The 18,804-nt window shown below is 43.1% G+C and overlaps 1 protein-coding gene across 2 annotated transcripts in view; it reads left to right on the forward strand.

Annotated features, from left to right (window-relative positions):
* GPC3 (glypican 3) overlaps positions 1-18,804 on the forward strand; it is a 270,116-nt gene that overhangs the window by 152,772 nt on the left and 98,540 nt on the right. For both annotated transcript variants that reach the window (XM_043522567.1, XM_037909178.2), the window contains exon 4: positions 15,379-15,512. In XM_043522567.1, the coding sequence (XP_043378502.1) occupies positions 15,379-15,512 (134 nt within the window). The remainder of the gene's footprint in view (positions 1-15,378; positions 15,513-18,804) is intronic.

Raw genomic sequence — 18,804 nt, forward strand, 5'->3', positions numbered from 1 at the left:
GCCTCCATGTGAGAGTGCAGCCTTCTCATCCCTACCCGTTTGCCTCCTCATACCTACCTGTTTGCCTCCCACACTAGCTATCCTCTCTGCATGGAGGTGATCTGCCCCCAGGTACTGTGACGCGCTTCGCTCTCCTTTCTGCTTCCTGCTGTGAGACAGAAGTCAGGAAGGCCCAGATCCTCAAAGGTTTTGAGGTCCCTAAATTCCATTGATTTAAATGGAAATTAGGAGCCTAAATACTTTAGTGGATCTGGGCCGAAAGGTTCATAGACCTAGTGTTCTGTCCTTCTGATGTCTGAAATATGTTGCTCTACAGCCATGTCTAACACAGGCTGTACTTGCAACATGTGCTGAATTACCTGCGGTCAAAAGGGATAATTGTCTGGTCATGTTTACTTTGTATGCTATAATTTAGCACCAGGCAGCAAGTGGAAAAGCAGAAGGTTATTTTGGGATACTTCTCCAGTAATCCCTTAGGTGAATTTCCTGCTGTGCTTCTCTGTCTGTTGAGATAGGAGGGTGCTTTTCTTACTGTAACTAGCAGTGCAGATATCTAAAACATTTAACATCCTCGCAGGAGATTTTTTTCATTATTCCATGTCCACATTTCAGAACAAGTGGGTTATTTTGCTGATAATTTTAAGAACATAGGCTGAGATGTTCAAAGCTAGGGGATTTGCGGCTTAAGACACCCAACTACGTCCCCTACCCATCTTTGAAAATCTGTGTAAATATAAATCCCCCCTCTTTCCACACAGTTACAGCAAATCCCTTAGTCCCTCTTTTTTCCACATCTGCCTCTGAATCCCACATCTTGTCTTCATTCTGTTTCAGTCTGTTGGGCAAGAGTGAAAAAAGGTAAGAGACAAAATATCATCAGTTTGATTTGCTTAAATCTTGTATACTGCCAATGTACAATAAAATGGTAAAATGGAAATATTGTAATAAGGAGCCCCAGTTCAGAAAAATGTTTCTATTCCAAAAGGATATTTAAGCATGTGCTTAAAGTTACATACATCCTCAAGTGCTTTCCTGAATGCAGGGCTAAAATACTAATTTCCGGAGCTGCCTGTGATAAATACTAGGAATAACCAGGTAGGTCACAGGCTGCATAGTTTGCCAAGTGCCCCCAGCCATGAGAAATGAAATATCAACATTTTGATATTAAAGAGGGCAGTGACCAAATGCAAAAGCACTATAGGAAATAGACCCTGACTTCAAATGTCTTGCTTTTAATTGCATTTGCAGCATAATATATTGGTTGCAATGATTATCAATGCTGTGAACTTTTATTTCCGTCAGCAGATCTCCTCTGAACAGCTGGCTTGTCAGGCCAAGATGAAATGCATGCGTTTGTCCTGCAATAAGCTGTGATGCGATAGCGGAAATATTTTGTTTCAACCTACATAATAGGAAAAAACAGACTGGACTGGAATGAAATTATTTATTGTGAAGAATGTTTTGATCATATTAGCAGGGGAAAGGCAATGAGCATAAATTTAAACTAGCGTGCCTGAGTATGTGGACAAAACGTGGAATAGAGGGCAGGAAATTAAACTCGCAGTTATTGAATGACCATGAACAAATCATTCTGCTTCTGTGTCTGATTCCTCAACTGTAAAATAAGAACCAAGCTGCTGCTCCTCCCCCTTTGTAAAGTTGTTTGAGATCCACAGATGGAAAGTGCTGTGTAAGTGCTAAGTATGAGGATGATTTCTTGGGCAAACAGGAGTCATCTGGATAGGCACCAGGATTCCCAGCTCCAAATGGTCAAAAACGAGGAGTCAGTCTCCCAAAAACTATGAGATTGGCTTAAAATGAGATTTAAAAAAAAAAAATTATAATAAAGTTTAGACTCTTTTTCTTTGCCTCCTGGTTGCTGAGCCTTCAGGGGGCACTTGGATCTTGTTTTTATGACTTTCTCTGCTACCAGGAAGACTAGGAATGTATTTTTTTTATATGAAAGCAGAAATTCTCACATAACCTGACTCCAGGAGTTGGGGTTTTAAACATCAGCAAGGGCAAGGCTAGCAATGCCATTGTAAGAGTTGGCTCTGGGTGAGCTATCTTCAAGCCCATCAACCACTTCATTTGTATCATAGTCTCTCCACATAGAATTCAACCATAAAACAGTGTAGGAGCATCCATAATGGATCTAAAACACTGAAAATGGTGTCCTCCGCCCCACACGCTCAAAAGGAAAAGACTTACAAAGGTAGAATAGAGACAGAGGCAGTCTCTCACTGCCTTCTGCCCTGATCAGCTGCTGCCCAAATATGCAAACGCCACAGGACAAGAAAACCGCAGGAATTAAAAATCTCTTAGCAGCAAGTGCTTCTTATAATCAAGCCAGCAGCGACATGGAGCCCTGGAGAAATGGTGAGATCTCATTCACACTCTGAATTGCTCTTCACCATTATTATTATGTATTTGCATCATTGTAGCACTTAGTTCCCGAATCCCAGCCCCTCTTTACTTCTGCAGAGGAGACCTGGCTCCGTGGCTGGCAGATCCTGCCGGGAACAGGGACCGTAGGGGAGCCCTCCCAGCACACAGCCCCTAATACCCCACTCCCTGCACCCTGAGCTATGCCCTCCCTGCACCCTGAGCTACCCCCTGCCTGCACACAGCCCCTAGCCATCCCTTCTTGCACACACAGCCACCCCGTGTGCACACAGCCCCAGCTATCCCCTCTCTGCACCTTGAGCTACCCCCTGTCCTCACACAACCCGTAGTTACCCCTGCCTTGCGCCCTAAGCTGTTGTCAAACTTTTTGAACTAAGCCCCCCACCTTTGAGTTATAATTTTTGATTGCAGACAGGTGGGTGGCCTGCTGAAGTGAGTCAGGGGCTGGAGGTGGCACTCCCTCCCTGGACCCCCCCACAAATAGAAGTCAAATTACATCTATGCCCAAGGCCCCTGCCCCGAACCCCCCACCCCTGCTGGGCCCTGGAGTTTTTATAGCACGTCGAGGGAGGCCTCAGAGAGAAGAAGGTTGAGAACCCCTGCCCTAGGTCACACGGCTTTGGGAAGTAGTTGGGAAGAGAAGATAGCAATTAAATAAGCGGAGTTTAGCATAATAAGCAGAAGTCTCAGCTGGCCTTCTTTTAAAACACACAGTAGTTTTCTCCCTTAGTTAAACCCTGAATACTGTGGACATGGAAAAGAAGAAAAATCTTGTTTACATCAAAGACATTAAAAAAAAAAGTTTGACTCAAAATGAGGTCACAGTCCTTGGAACAAAAGTCCATCCTCTGCAGTAGGATAATCGGGTCGGTCTAGGAGTCCGTTAGAATCTCAAATTAGTGTAGACATGGGTCACAGAAATCAAGGGAAGTTTAGGGGTTTCAGACTTTATAGGGGCAGCAGAGCTGAAATTAAGGATTTGAGAATCTCTCAGGGGAGCCGTGGTTTCTCTTAAGGAGAAGGATAACTCCAGCAGGAGTAGAAATGGAAGGGGAATCTCTTTGTACACCTATCTTAAAAAGAAAAGGAGTACTTGTGGCACCTTAGAGACTAACCAATTTATTTGAGCATAAGCTTTGGTGAGCTACAGCTCACTTCATCGGATGCATCGGATCATCGGATCCGATGAAGTGAGCTGTAGCTCACGAAAGCTTATGCTCAAATAAATTGGTTAGTCTCTAAGGTGCCACAAGTACTCCTTTTCTTTTTGCGAATACAGACTAACACGGGTATTACTCTGACACCTATCTTAGTTATTCAAGGCCTGATTCAGTGGAAGCAAAGATATCTGGCTTCAACAGGCAAGCACAGGTTTTCGAAGCCCTTAAGAAGTCCCTTGCGTTCTCCGCTGCTTTTTTGACTCACTGAATTTGCTTCCTTAAATAGGCACCGAAATAGAGTGATTCTGTCATATGCTTAATGCAGTTAACCTTTTAATTCTTTCTCGGATGTCAGTGCTATTGTCATGCAAATATATGCAGTAGCCTAATGAGCAGTCGCATCTGGGCAGCGTGGCAGGATAAGTGCAGAGCAGCCCATTCCTTACGCTTGAGGAACTAAAGCCTTTCTCATTAGCTGTCAAATTAACAGGCGCCGAATGTTCCCCAACCCGTGTCCTTGCTTGCTGGGCTAACAGCATACACAGCCCAATGTAAGGGAGCTAGAGAAGACTCTGATGTTGATAAACTAGGGGATGTCAACACTGCAGCTGGGAGTGTGGCTCTGCTCGAGCTAGCATGCTAAAAATAGCCGTGCTGATGTCGCGGTATGAGCGGTGCTGCGGACTAGCCACCCAAGGAGGGCCCGAGTAGATTGGGCAGGTTTGTATCAGCTGGCTAGACCGTGACCGACATCCATGCTGAAGTAAGAGACTGCAGACTCCTAACAGTGTGTCTGGCTCCAGGAAAGAGCTAGATACTGCTCGCTCAGGGGCTGATCCTGCTTCCTCTGAAATCACTCATAACATGGCTTCAAAGGAGAAGGATCACATTAGGGTGACCAGATGTCCCGATTTTATAGGGACAGTCCTGATTTTTCGGTCTTTTTCTTATATAGGCTCCTAGTGCCCCTCACCCCCGTCCCGATTTTTCACATTTGCTGTCTGGTCACCCTAGATCACCTCCTTGTAGCTTAACCTGTAGAAGAAGGGGAAAACTTATCCAGAAACTCCCTGAACTGCTTCCCTGGAGCTGCCTATGAAATCTCCTCTGGAGGGAGAGGGGTAAATCCGAAAGCTCCCCATGCTGTTTGCAGGATAGTCCCACTTTGCCAGGGAAAAGATGTATCCTCAGAAGGGGCTTTTCTATACAGTATTTGGCACACTGGGGCTCTGTTCTTTGTTTGGGGTCCCTGGGCACTACCCTAATAAATGCAATAAAAACGTGATTGCCTTCAAGCTGCTCCATTTGAGAAGAACATATTTTCCTCTCCTTCTGAGTCCCTCCTCTCTTAAAACACCTCTGCTTTCTATTCCCCACCCCCCTACTCTGGCTAGCTGCGAAGTGTCTACTTTGCATGAAAGGAGCTATATAAAAATGAATTGCATGGTAATATTTCCTCCTATTTAGTACCTGTCGAATCCCACTTCAGTCTGTAGGAGGTTTTAAAGCTGTGTTGATGATCTACAGGGCAACCTAGACCCATATCTGTGATGGCCACTGACTAGCTGTAGCGCATGTTGGTAGCGTGTATTAGGAGTCACTGCGTGAGGTGGCATGACAGAAGCTGTGTTATTCTAAGCATTTGTGTTTCTATGCATTTGACATGGTTAGTGTTGCATTATTTAAGCACAATGTATTATTGAACATTTATTCCTAGGTGTGAAGACGAGGTCACTTCCTCTGATTCCTGATTTGGTGTCCAATGTTTAGGCTACTCTCTCTTAAGTAATCTAAAAAAGAACAGGAGTACTTGTGGCACCTTAGAGACTAACCAATTTATTTTGAGCATAAGCTTTCGTGAGCTACAGCTCACTTAACCCTAACCCTAAGTTGCATCCGATGAAGTGAGCTGTAGCTCACGAAAGCTTATGCTCAAATAAATTGGTTAGTCTCTAAGGTGCCACAAGTACTCCTTTTCTTTTTGCGAATACAGACTAACATGGCTGCTACTCTGAAACCTGTCATTATGTAATCTATGCAGTGATATCTGTATCACTGCAATTGCAGTGCACTGAAGTTTGTTAGTAACATTTGAGAGTCAGTTAATGGGGAATTCCAGTGAAATGTTTGTAGAAGACGACATTTGGATTATCCCACTCGGTTTGTGTCTTTTGCTTTAGTGCTCAGTGTGAGAAGAACAATCATTAGTTAATAATGATGTTCTTCTTAAAATAAAGCATTATACATTCATTTTTATGCCCACAATCATATTTTCTGTCAAGGGGGGAAGACTGGGGAACATCTGCCTACCTCATCTTCATGACAAAATATATATGATTACAAGCATATAACATGAACGTTAGCCCTAGTGTTTATTCACTTCTGTTAATCAGTATTCATTTGAGAGCGTGCCATGCAGTTTGTGGAAAGCAATGCAATCACTTGAGTAGTATGGTAGATTTAAATCAGCAATAAAAGCTCTGGGGAAATTAACAAGACAAAACATTAACCACAACTAAACATTAACATATATTAGCATTTTTATTACACCTGTAGAAATGTTAAATGTGCTTGGTTACTACTATTAAAAAGTTTATGTTCTATATCACATCATTTCAATGTTATATTTTGTTTTAAAGACTTTTGGAGTTTAATTAATCTGATTTATATAGCAGCATTTGAGTAATAGACTTCAGGTTCACTTTTATGGTAACTTTAAACATAAGGAACATGCTTGTTTTGTGTTTATCATGCTAACAATACATCTAACATTTAATAAAGTAGGTCACTAAAACAGGGGGGAGGGGGAAGGTCTTTGTTTTATTGAAATCCTTTGGATTTCTAACAGCAAGAAAATAAACAATAGTCTGAGGGCAATGAATCCAGTTCTATAAATACAGCACATTTTCTTGACGTCTGTGTCAGTCAGTTGTGTGTGTGGCAGAATTCTCTTTCAAATCATCCTTCAAGATACTGTATTCAAATCAGTTCCAATGGTTAATTGCTTTTCATTTTAATGTGCAGTTTCTCCCAGAAGAAACTCAGAAATAGGTATAAAATGACATATGTGAACTTGAGAACAGAGAAGATTGCAGGAGGTAATCTTTAAAAATGAGGCCATTCCCTTGAGGAATAAAACCCTGTACTTTCATGGAAAAGAATCTATAAGCAGGAGAAATTCACACAGAAGACAAATGGAAACTCCATGTAAAGTTTAAGCAAAGGTCAAATGTTGCAAGTTATTCTTTAGAGCAAAGTGAAGCTCGTGGTCTGAATAAAAAGGTAAAATATCAAACATCTAACAGTCCACTCATTTCAATTCCAGGGGAAAGCTGATTATTTTTTTAAAAAATAGCTCCTAGAAAATTACTTTTAAAATGCACTTATAGTCTCTAGAGCAAATCTCTCAATGGCTTTAGGAGTTACAGGTGGATTGTTTTGCAATGATTTCCTTATAAAATTTGCTTGATTTATGAGTAAGACGACTTTTTCCCCTAAACTACCAGCTCTTAACTTGTCCTGTGATCTGAAAGTCAAGCTTGGTTTTCTGTGGCTCACGCGCTATGGGACCAATCCAGAGCTGATTAAAGTCAGTGGGAGTCTTTACACTGAATTCAGTGGACTTTGGATCAAGCCCTATCAGCAGAAATAAAGATTCTGCCCCTGGAAGTTAGTCAACAATCCATTCTGTATTGATGGTGCCTGGAGCTAGAACACAATGCATTCCTGGGCAGATACAAGAGGCCAGAGCTCTTGTACATCTGAGAAATGTGGAACCTTTCAACAAAGGGGGTTGAAAGTCTCTGGAAACTGAATATAGGTGAGAGAAACTTCTCTGAACAGAAAACTGTAGTTTGGTAAGTTGAGTTTTAGTCTGAGGCTACGTCTACACTTAAAAAGCTATAGAGCTGCACCCCTGCAGCGTGTCAATGTGGACACTCACCACACTGACGGGAGGGGTTCTTCTATCACTGTAGTTAATCCAGCTCCCTGAGAGGCAATAGCTAGGTCGATGGAAAATCTTCCATCGACCTAGTGCTGTCAACGCTGTGGTTAGGTTGTTACAGCTACATCTCGTGGGTGTGGAGTTTTCACACCCCTGCGAGGTGTAGCTATGCTGAGGTAAGTTTTCAGTGTAGACCAGCCCTCAGCGGTGTGTTTTTACTTTGGTTTGTTTGTAATCCTTTCTGTCCGTATTCCTTTTACTTGGTCTCACAAATACCTGTGTCCCTTTGTTAATAAACATGTTTTACTTTTACCGCAAACCAGCTCAGGGCTTTGATTGAAGTGGAGGGTTGGTCAACCCCAGTTAAGTTAATAAACTGCTATGTTATGTCTATTGAAAGGAGCAGCCAACTTGGTAAGGTTTGGTGGGTACTATGGTAAGAGGGGCTTGACCACTGCAGAGAGACCCGTTTTGGGGAAGAACTCAGGGCTGGAAGGATGCTGGTGTTACCCTGCAAAGTGAAACCGTGCTGGTGGAAGCCCGGGTGAGGTCAGGGTGCTGGGAGCAGGCTGTTGGCATCAGGCTCTTAGCCAAAGCTGCACAGCACAGTGGCTCCCAGGGTTACAGGGCACATGGTGACACAACCACTTGCTGTTCTGAGTTGAACCCCAAAGCATTGCAGCCAGGGAAGTGCAGGGGTTCCTTTGAGGGAGAAGTCAGTAGCTGATGGGTACCCAGCATACTGCACAGCAGTGAAGACAAGGGACGAGTGTTTGGGAATTGACCAGACCCAGTGAGGCTTGCAGTCCATGGTAGAACTAGTTTTTAAAAAAACAACATTCTTTTGCAGCCATGACTGGCACCATCCTTCTTTTCTCAGGTTTCACAAAAAGTGGCCCCTCTCTTTGCAAATGCTTGTAGAGAAGTTTTCTTCTGTACCAGTTTGCATTTTCCTTAATGTCAACAGGAGGGGCGCAGAACATTCAAATTCAGCTTGCTGTGCCTCTTGTTCGTAGAGCTTGTCTACAGGGGTACTTGAGAACATAAGAACGGCCATATGGGGTCAGACCAATGGTCCATGTAGCCTAGTGTTCTGTTTTCTGACAGTGGCCAGTGCCAGGTGCTGCAGAGGGAATGAACAGAACAGGGCAATTATTGAGTGATCCATCCCCCGTCGTCCAGTCCCGGCTTCTGGCAATCAGGGGCTTTGGGATACCTAGAGCATGGGGCTGTGTCTCTGACCATCTTAGCTAATAGCCAATGGTGGCCCTATCCTCCATGAACTTTTCTAATTCTTTTTTGAACTCACTTATGCTTTTGGCCTTTACAGCATCCCCTGACGACGAGTTGCACAGGTTGACTGTGTGTTGTATGAAGACGTACTTCCTTATGTTTATCTTAAACCTTCTGCCTGTTAATTTCATTGAGTGACCGCTGGTTCTTGTGTTATATGAAGGGGTAAATAACACTTCCCTATTCACTTTCTCCACACCAGTCATGATTTTAAAGACCTCTGTCCCCCTGAATCTGTCTCTTTTCTAAGTGAACAGGCCCCGTCTTTATAATCTCTCCTCATGTGGAAGCTGTTCCAAACCCTTAATATTTTTGGTGACCTTCCCTGTACGTTTTCCAATTCTAATCCATCTTTTTTGAGATGAGGGACCAGAACTGCATGCAGTGTTCAAGATGTGGGCATACCATGGATTTATAGAGAGGCATTATGATATTTTCCATCAGTTTCCTAATGGTTCCTAATATTATGTTACCTTTTTTGAGTGCCGCTGCACACTGAGCAGATGTTTTCAGAGACCTATCCAGAATGACCCAAGGATCTCTTTCTTGAGTGGTATCAACTCATTTAGACCCCATCATTTTGTATGTAGAGTTGGGATATTTTTTCCCAATGTGTCTTACTTGATATTTATCAACACTAAATTTCATCTGCCATTTTGTTGCCCAGTCATACAGTTTAGTGAGATCCCTTTGCAAATCTTTGCAGTCAGCTTTAGACTTAACTATCTTGAGTAATTTTTATTGTCTGCAAACTCTGCCACCTCACTGTTTACCCCCGTTTCCAGATCATTTATGAATATGTTGAACAGTACCGGTCCCACTACAGATCCTTGAGGGACCCCTCTATTTACTTCTTTCCATTGTGAAAACTGAACATTGATTCCTACCCTTTTCTTTTTTGTCTTTTAACCAATAACTGATACATGAGAGAACCTTCCCCTTTATCCCAATTTGCCCAAGAGCCTTTGGTATGGAACCTTATCTGAAAGTCCAGGTATACTATATCAACTGGATCACCCTTGTCTACATGCTTATCGACGCCCTCTAATAGATTGGTGAGGCATGATTTCCCTTTACAAAAGCCATGTTGGCTCTTCCCCAACTTTGTGCACGGCAAACTGAGGAGTGAATCTACAGTGCACTAGCCTGCAACACTCTTACTGGCCACGTGGACCCGGCTTCTATATGCTTAAAGTGCCAGACAGCAGTACATCAAAGTTCAAAGTGCACTAGCGAACTTCTAGTGTGTGGTAGCAGGGTCCACCCAGCTGGTTAGCACGTGGCAAGCTAGTGAGCTGTAGATTCACATCCTGGCTTGCTGTGCACAGTGTCTCTGGGTAGACAAGTCCTAAGAAGAAGGGTTAACTTGAGGGATGCAGCTGTACTCAGGCTTTGTCTACACTGGTGTTTAGGATTTGATTCCCTACTCCCCCTGCACTCTGGTATATCTGCTGCTGTGCAAACCTCTAGTGTAAACCCACTGTACTGATGTGGGTTACCTCACTTTCCAACTAGGGTTTGCATGGGTACTCCTGAGCATGAGCCACCCCATAATAGGTTTCACCCCAGTGCAGCACATGTACACTAGAGGTTTGCTGCAATGCAGTTATATGAAGGTAGCTTTGCTCACGCAGAACAACCCCAGTGTAGGCAAAGCCTTAGAGACCCGCAGGTGCCTGGCCCCTTCTGTCTTTGAAGAGCTCTCCTGGGTGACGCCATTGGCACCCCCCCCTTCATTATGCTTCAGCGTGTTTTTATCAAGTCCTTGATCCAGCCTTACTCGTATCAGGATCAATAGCGTTCACGGACTCAAAGCACAGAGCTGCGAAAGGAGAGGGAATTGCACAGTGTCAGTGAAAAATCAAAGTTAAGTTCTCACAGATGACTGCTTAAAATACCTGACCTTTACCTGCTCCTCTTCTTTGCTTTAAATCCCTTACTGTCGGTGCAGGGATAGCGGTGGACCTTCCATATTTTGTAAAATTACGTACCACATTGCATTACACGGGCACTGGTATGACAGTGTATCCGTGTTGTCCCCTTCTTTCACTTTTCTGCCCACTGCTGTTGAGCAAAGTAACTGTTTTGAAATGTTTTGTTCTGCATGTGGCTCTGCAGGGAAATATACGCAGTGTGTCCAAGAGAAGAGAGAGAGTGCTGCCAGAATGGCTAACTCACTTGCTATTTTATTGTAAGTCTTATCGTCTCTGATTGCCTTCATAAAGCCCCAGCTCCTGGAGTCATGTGAGCTTTTTTAAAATTAAGTTTCTAGCCTTCATGCTTGCAGAGAAAAATGTGAACCCAAAAGGCTCAAAATCCAGAAGACATAACAAATAAAAAGGCCCTAAATGCATTACTTTTTAAAAAAAACATGATTTTTAAGACAGTTTCATGCTTTTCTGGGGGACTGACAGGTGATTTTTGGGCACGTGGGACTTGGCAAGACTAGAAAGGAAGCAGCTCGAAGAGCAGTGGAGTGAAAATAGGGAAAAAGTTAAGTACCAGCGAAGCAATGCCCCAAGAGCAACAGCAGCGGTGGGAAGAACAACGTCAGAAATGGGGACAACAGCGGCAGAAAAGGCACCCGCGACAACATGTCATCCCCGTACGCCTGAAACCAGCAACGAAGGATCCAGGCTCGTGACGTTCCTGGGAGGTTTATCTCTTTCTCGTTATTGTATTGCAGCCTGGGCAAACAAACTGTGCTGCTCTCGATAATGAAAGAGGTGACGGTACTAATTTATTTACCAAGCGAAATGTCGGATATAATAGAATGGAATTAATCTCTTCTTCAGCTTGCTCGTCAGGTGGCGGTAGCACCAGGCAGTGGGTGTGCTTTTAGCCTCGAGCTTGTTGCTAGCTGGTAGTTCAGCTGGCTAGCTTAGTTCACTGCAGTGTGAAGATAAATTAGGCAGTCCTAACAGTATAGATTTAGGAGCCTAACTCCAGGCCCCCAGCTGCCCTTGGAAACAGGATTTGCTAATAATTTAAGTGCTAGCACAATCTGAACTTGAGTGACATTCACCCAGTGTCACCCTCTCAGGAGCAGCTGGATAGGGAAGGCCTGGAGAACGGGGATCACAAAATCAATGAAGTCAGCATGTTGTCTCCATGAATGAACCCGTGGAACTCTTGCACAATAAGTAACACATTATGATTTACTGGCAAGTCCGCTGATGTAAACAAGGAAAACAGAGGGTCAGGGCTAAATGAAGTTGGGACAGGAAAGCAATCTATTACTTTCCTGTCATTCTTCCACAGAGGGATAAGGAACAGATCTCCGTAGGTGCTGTTTTAGAGCGGTCTGCGCTCTGACGGGAGGATCTTTGCCTCATAATGCACACGACAGCAGTGCAACTGGTTCTGTGCTTACCGAGCGACGAAAGTAGCTGCTTTCGTGAGGGGAGAACTGGGCAGGGATGTCAATTTGTGGAAACCGAAATGGTTCCTGAGAAAGGGTCAGTTTCGAGTCATCTTCTGATTAGAAAAATGTTTGGGGTGGGGGAGTTTCTAATTGTCCAAACATCCTGTATTGATGTTTTCAAACCAAAGTTTCATTTTTCAATTTTAAATGAATTTTCATTTTGAAATGTAATTACCGGTAACTGATACTAAAAAAGGTAAAAATCAAAATGGAAACAAAATGTTGAAGACATGTTAATTGACCTGATCAGAATTTTTTTTTCAAATGATCAGTTCATGTAAATTTTTAAGATTTCAACTTTTCATCCGGTATCCAAATGGGTAGAAAAAAATTCAAAATCTCAACCGTTCATGGGATGGGAAAATCACGCCGTGCCCGGCTCTACTTGAGAGTACGTGAGGCACCTCACTTCTTTTCTTGCTACTTGCCCCGTTATCAGATCAATGTCTGATGAGCTAATCTGTGATGTTAACACAAGAGTTCGTGCAGTATTATTTGGCTGCAGCCGTGCTGTTTAATGTATTTATGGTACCAAGTATTTTTATTGGTCAGCATATGAAATACAAACTGAGCTCTGATCTCAAACACCTGTTCCATGGACTTTGGTGTGGCTCTGCAGAGGTGCAGGGCAATCAGGTTGCAGAATCAGGGTTGTATGTTGATGTGAGGAAAACCCTCACTCAGTGGCCACTTCAGACACTAGGGGTTGATGCATATGCAGTTGCCTCAGGGAAGTGGAGATGCCCCACCTTTTAGCCTGCGGTGGTACTGTAGAGTTTTACTGCTGATCATGCTATAGAAATTTCTATCACCAGAGGCTGACAAATTCAAAGAACCAGCACATCTACCAGTTCTTCTTTTTGCCTGTCATAAACTCGTCTAGTCTGTCATTTACTTCTCTCTTGCTTTATCTTTTACAACATACTTTTTTTTAAGTATTTAACCCAGTCCAAACTTCTGCAGTCGGTTGGTCTCACATGAAACCCGTTATCCCTCCAGATTTATTGTCTTTAGCTGGTGTCTTCTTGCATTGGTGGAGAGACCTGCATTATCAAACAAGTCAAACTTATGGCCTCCTGGAAACCAACCAAGCAGTCAGAGAGCAGCGGATGCTGTTCTGTGATTTTCATCTCTAGTTATTTCTGGCCACATTTTCCATACCATAATTCTATCCCATAGGCAGCAATAGGCTAAAATTAGGCATTGTGGCTCTGTGGTTCCTAAGATTCACTGGTTGGCTGTAGAATAGTTTTAAGTTGAAACTTTCCATCGTCACATTCCCGCAAAGTTAGCATGTAATCCATGCTAGTTGCAAAAGCTGCAGGCGGATTATTAGCAACACTGTGACTAAATGAGTCAGATAACTCATTGGTTTGTCATGAGTCTTGCACTTGTTGGTGCTGTACTTAAAGCCCCACCTCCTGGAGTCTAGTGATTACAAGCCAATTTCTGCTTATTTTTTGTTCCTAAATAAATGAAAGTTTCTGGTCCCAATGGTTGTAGTGGATTGCTTAAAAGCATGAATCCTAAAGGCTCGCAAACCTGGAAGACTAGTAAACAGAACCTGAAATGTATTTATTTATTTTTTTTAAAATCTCAGGATTTTTAAGCCAGTCTCATGGTTTATTTGGAGCCTGACTTGTGATTGTTGAATGCTTCAGATTGACAATTGTAATGTCCATTGCGTGAGCCAGGGTGGATGCATGAGGCCCTTCCCCCTCTGCTGCGCTGATCCCATATAAAATAGAGCACTTCTGGTGTAAGAGCGCAAGCTGCAGTTATGCTTTCCAGGGGTGTTCATGTGAGTAACAAGCGAGCACAGCCACAGTGAATCCATTTCTTCAGTCGGAGTGAATGTATGTGGGGAAACTCTGCGGTGTTCCCCCAGCTCTGGTAACAAGCCTGTTGGCTCATGCATGCCCTCATCTGGCCAGACTTTCCAGAGCATCCTGAAGAGTGAAATCCACCCTTTTCCTCTCAGATCCCACTCAAACTCTGTTTTGAGGGCGTAAGTGAGCTTTCAGGGAAGCACAGTCCTTCCACACAGAGGTGAAGCATCAAAGGGGGCGTACGGTCTCGTGGGGAGTGGCTACTGATTGTGACAGGAAAACAAAATGATCTTTTTAAAGGGGTTGACAACCAGAAATATTAGTTCTTCTTTAACTCTGGCCTGGTATCTGTATCTTATTTTGCTCTGACTTTCTAAAAGAAAGTGCAGAGGAACTTCTGAAGCACCACGGCTGATAACACAGAGAATATTTAACTTGTCAGTTTGAAATTCTGCCAGGAAAAGCTTATAGCTCGGGGTTTTGACAGCTGATTGCTCTCTGTGCATTGCCTTCGATCCCACAAGGCCGGTATCCTTACAAAAGAACTATGTGATCTTTACAATTCTCTTTTATGAGCTTATTTCAGTCTTGGAGCAAAACATACTTCCAAGATTGGAGCGCTGTTCAGATGGACTTGTTAAAAAGAAAAACTAGCCCTCAAAGGGCCAGATCCTCAGCATACCTCTGTTGACTTTAATACTGAGTTACTATGGCTGAGGATCTGGCCCAGAAAGGTTAGAAAGGTTAAAAACACCTTGCACTTGGAAAACAGAGCTTTATATTTCTGACCAGGAACTTCTGTAGAGAGGCACAAAACGCATAATCCTTTGACTTTTCCCTTCAGGCTCATTCATCATTTGAGAAAAAGCCTTTGTTACTAGGTGAGAACCAGGACTAGGTTGAGTCCAGTCTCCACAGTGGAAGAAATTGGTTGACATACTTGTTATTCTGCTCCAAGTTCTTTTGCTTTACAAGTTACCCCCACAAATTCCTCTGGGATGAGGCAATGGGTAAAATTTTCAAAAATGCGTAAGTGACTTGGGAGCCTTCATCCGATTTTCACAAGTGTGACATAGGCCCAGATTTTTAAAGGTGTTTAGGCACCTAACTCCTTATTGACTCCCAAGTGCCTAAGTCACTTAGTAGATGTGACATTGGCTTCCAAGTCACCGAGGCGCTTTTGAAAATTTTACCCTGCATCTTTATCATGCTATTTTAAAAAATGTATACGTGTGGTGGACAGTACATCTCTTAGCCTTTTGCTTCTGGTGTGTTGCTTGCTGCAATTTAGCTCATCATGCTTTTGTGTTGCATTTTCAGATTAGCAAATTCTGTGGCCATTCTCAACAGAGACAGTATAGATCAGCTCATGACCCTGAAGACCTTTTCATTGACAAGAACGTACGGAAGGTGGCTCACACAGAACATGAGGAAACCCTGTCCAGCCGGAGAAGGTGAGACCGTTTTGACTCTGAGTATTCATGGCTGCTGTCTTTATGAGGCAGGAAACTACTCTGATGTAAAACTCTGAAATATATCCATGTGGGTGAGGGTTACATGTTTTCATGGCTACTGTGTAAATGTCAATGTGTTTTTCTTTTAAGCATAAAACTGTCTCCTGATTCCCATCTTTGATATTCCAGGGGCTGTACAAAACACTGTTTTTAAAGGTTGCCAAGGCAGATGTTAACCTTAGCCTGAAGCATGGCGCACAAGGTTTCCAACCTTATAGTATGGAGGGATTTTTTTTTATTTAACACTTTAAAAACATCAAGGAATGTTCACAGCAGTTTTCTAAGTGTTTGAAAATCAGAGCAGGCGTCTGTGTTCGTGGCACGGAACCCAGCACTTGTTCCAGCTAGGTTTAACTCGGTAAATAGAAGCTGTAATTTAGTGGGATCATATTGGTATGAAGGGAAAAAGCTCTTCTCCCTCTCACTGATTTTTAAAGCAGACTAGGAGAATTTTGCGTGCATGTGCTTATGTATTTAAATAAAAGAAGAACAGCTGCAGAAATGAAATGAGAAAATTTGATTTTTTTTTGTAAATGTGGAAACGCTCAAAGACAACGTGAACAAAGTCACCTGTAAATATTTACTGGGCCAAATTCTCATTGTCTTTCGGTCGGGCCGTACCAGGGTGGACTAAGAGGAGACTGCTTGTAAGTGTGTTATAAGCATCTTTGTTCCTCCATTATCTTCCTGTGTTGTGGGGGGCACACTGCACAGACTCTGGAAGTGATGCATTATTGTCATTTGAGGAGCATGGGATTTGGAGAAACCCACTGCAATGTACTTAGGGCTTTAAGAGAGGCTGTACGTACTGACATTGGAAACGTTTCTCTCCTTCACTTTGCGACTGATGTCTCCCATCCTTCTGCTGTGAGCAGATGATCACCTGCAGCTTCAGCCGACAGAAAACATTATTCCTTCCAGTGCTCTTCCTGCGGGATCTGGTACCTCAGTCTACATAACAAGATGGGAGCTGCTTTCAGGACAGGACCTGGTAGGAAATTGACAGCTACAAGATGAGAGACCATCCTGGTTACACACGAGGGGAAATGAAAAGGAAGGAGGGATGAAAGATTCTGGAACAAATGATCAAACAATCTGTCTGTAAGACCGAGAGGATAATCAGGTGGTAAGGAATAGCCAACATGGATCTGTCAAGACCAAATCATGTCAGACCAACCTAATTCCTTCTTTGATAGCGTTACTGGCCTAGTGAGTTGGGGAAAGCAGTAGATGTGCTATATCTTGATTTTAGTAAGGCTTTTGACACAGTCCCATGAGACATTCGCACAAGCAAATGAGGGAAATGTGGTCTAGATGAAATTATTATAAGGTCAGTGCACAGCTGGTTGAAAACCATACTCAAAGAATAATTATCAATGGTTCGCTGTCAAACTGGAAGGTTGTGTCTAGTGGGGTCCTGCAGGGATCTCTCTTGGGTCCAGTACTATTCAATATTTTCATTAATGACTTGGATAATGGAGTGGAGAGTTTTCTTATAAAAATTTTCAGATGACACCAAACTGAGAGGGATTGTAAACACTTTGGAGGACAGGATTAGAATTCAAAACAACCTTGACAAATTGGAGAATTGGTCTGAATTCAACAAGATGAAATTCAATAAAATTCAAAGTACTTCAATTAGGAAGGAAAAATCAAATGAACAACTACAAAATGTGGAGTAACTGGCTGAGCAGTAGTATTACAGAAAAGGAACTGGGGATTATAGTGGATTTCAAACTGAATACGAGACAATAATGTGAGGCAATTGTGAAGAAGGCTAATATCATTCTGGGATGTATTAAAAGGAGCATCATATGTAAGACCTCGGAGGTAATTGTCCCACCCTGCTCAGCAATTCAGCACAAAAATCCCATGAGAAGAATCTTGACTTATTTTGGCCTCCCGGATGGCCCCATGAAGAAAATAAAGCCCCCCAGGAAATGCATTAAGAACAAATGATGAACACAAGATATTCTAGTGCCTGCCGAAAGTGAAGACATAAATCTTCCCATGTATTTTTGCAGGGAAAGATGTTCAGGCTTTGTGATGTGTTTTTAATGACATTAGTAAGGCTTTTCTCGTTAACTAAAGCTTGTTTATTGGTGGAGATGAGGCGATAAATAGCAGCACTGACATCTTTCAATAGCCAGAAAAGCTGCATTATGAAAAGGAGTACTTGTGGCACGTTAGAGACTAACCAATTTATTTGAGCATAAGCATAAGTACTTCTGTACTTTCCACAGTATGCATCCGATGACGTGAGCTGTAGCTCATGAAAGCTTATGCTCAAATAAATTAGTCTCTAAGGTGCCACAAGTCCTCCTTTTCTTTTTGCAAATACAGACTAACACGGCTGTTACTCTGAAAGCTGCATTATGTTACTTCCCATCAATACTGTAGGGGAAGAAAAGGGAATCCTCTTCCACTCTATCTCTGTTAGTTAGAGAGGCTGTGTGCACCGGCTGTGTGAATCTGATGATGGGTGAAAAGCTGCATGCCTTATTAAAAATAAAGAAATAAAAAATAAAGGCTCGCTTTGAAAGCATCCAGACATCTTTCTCTTTGTTTTGTCTGCCCCCAGCTGGGTAGGTTGTAGCTCACCGCTAATCTCTGTAACAGCTTACTTCAGTCTGAAGTGGATTCACTGCTTTTAAAATAAGGAATGGTACGTGCCAAAAGGCAGACCATACCAGTCCAGGGATGATTGACATTGCACGAGTGCCTGCAGGCTCCAGGCAGGTTCAGAGGCCCCACTGTGCCAGGTGTCGTACAGACATGCACAAGATAGTCCCTGCTCCCAGGTTGACGACATGCTTACAGATCAGGAGACGGCCAAAATACAAAGGGGGAGAAAAAGGGTGGGAGGAAGGGCACCATCGGCTAGGGGTCTGATGCATACGCCTTGTAGTTCAACAATATCGATGGAAGATATTGAGCAAATCTCAGTATTCCCCCGCCTTCCTTATGGAGCTTAGATCTCCACCTCCTCACCTGGCCCATTAACAGAGCGCTCCTGCAGCCCCAAGCCCCATTGCTTTATAGGCTATGCACTGGTTGTATTTCATTCATTGTGCCTTGATTTATTTTAGTTATTTTCCATTTGTTTTCTATTACTCCCCCTGCCCCGAGTTAAACACACTACTGCTCTGCCCCGGTTCTCCCTCCACCCTTCGACAACCCCTCGGTCCCAGCCTCCAGTCCAGAGTCAAAGGTGCGCTTTGTGGATGGTGCC

Source organism: Chelonia mydas, chromosome 9 (assembly GCF_015237465.2).
Source record: "Chelonia mydas isolate rCheMyd1 chromosome 9, rCheMyd1.pri.v2, whole genome shotgun sequence".
Lineage (NCBI taxonomy): Eukaryota > Metazoa > Chordata > Testudines > Cheloniidae > Chelonia > Chelonia mydas.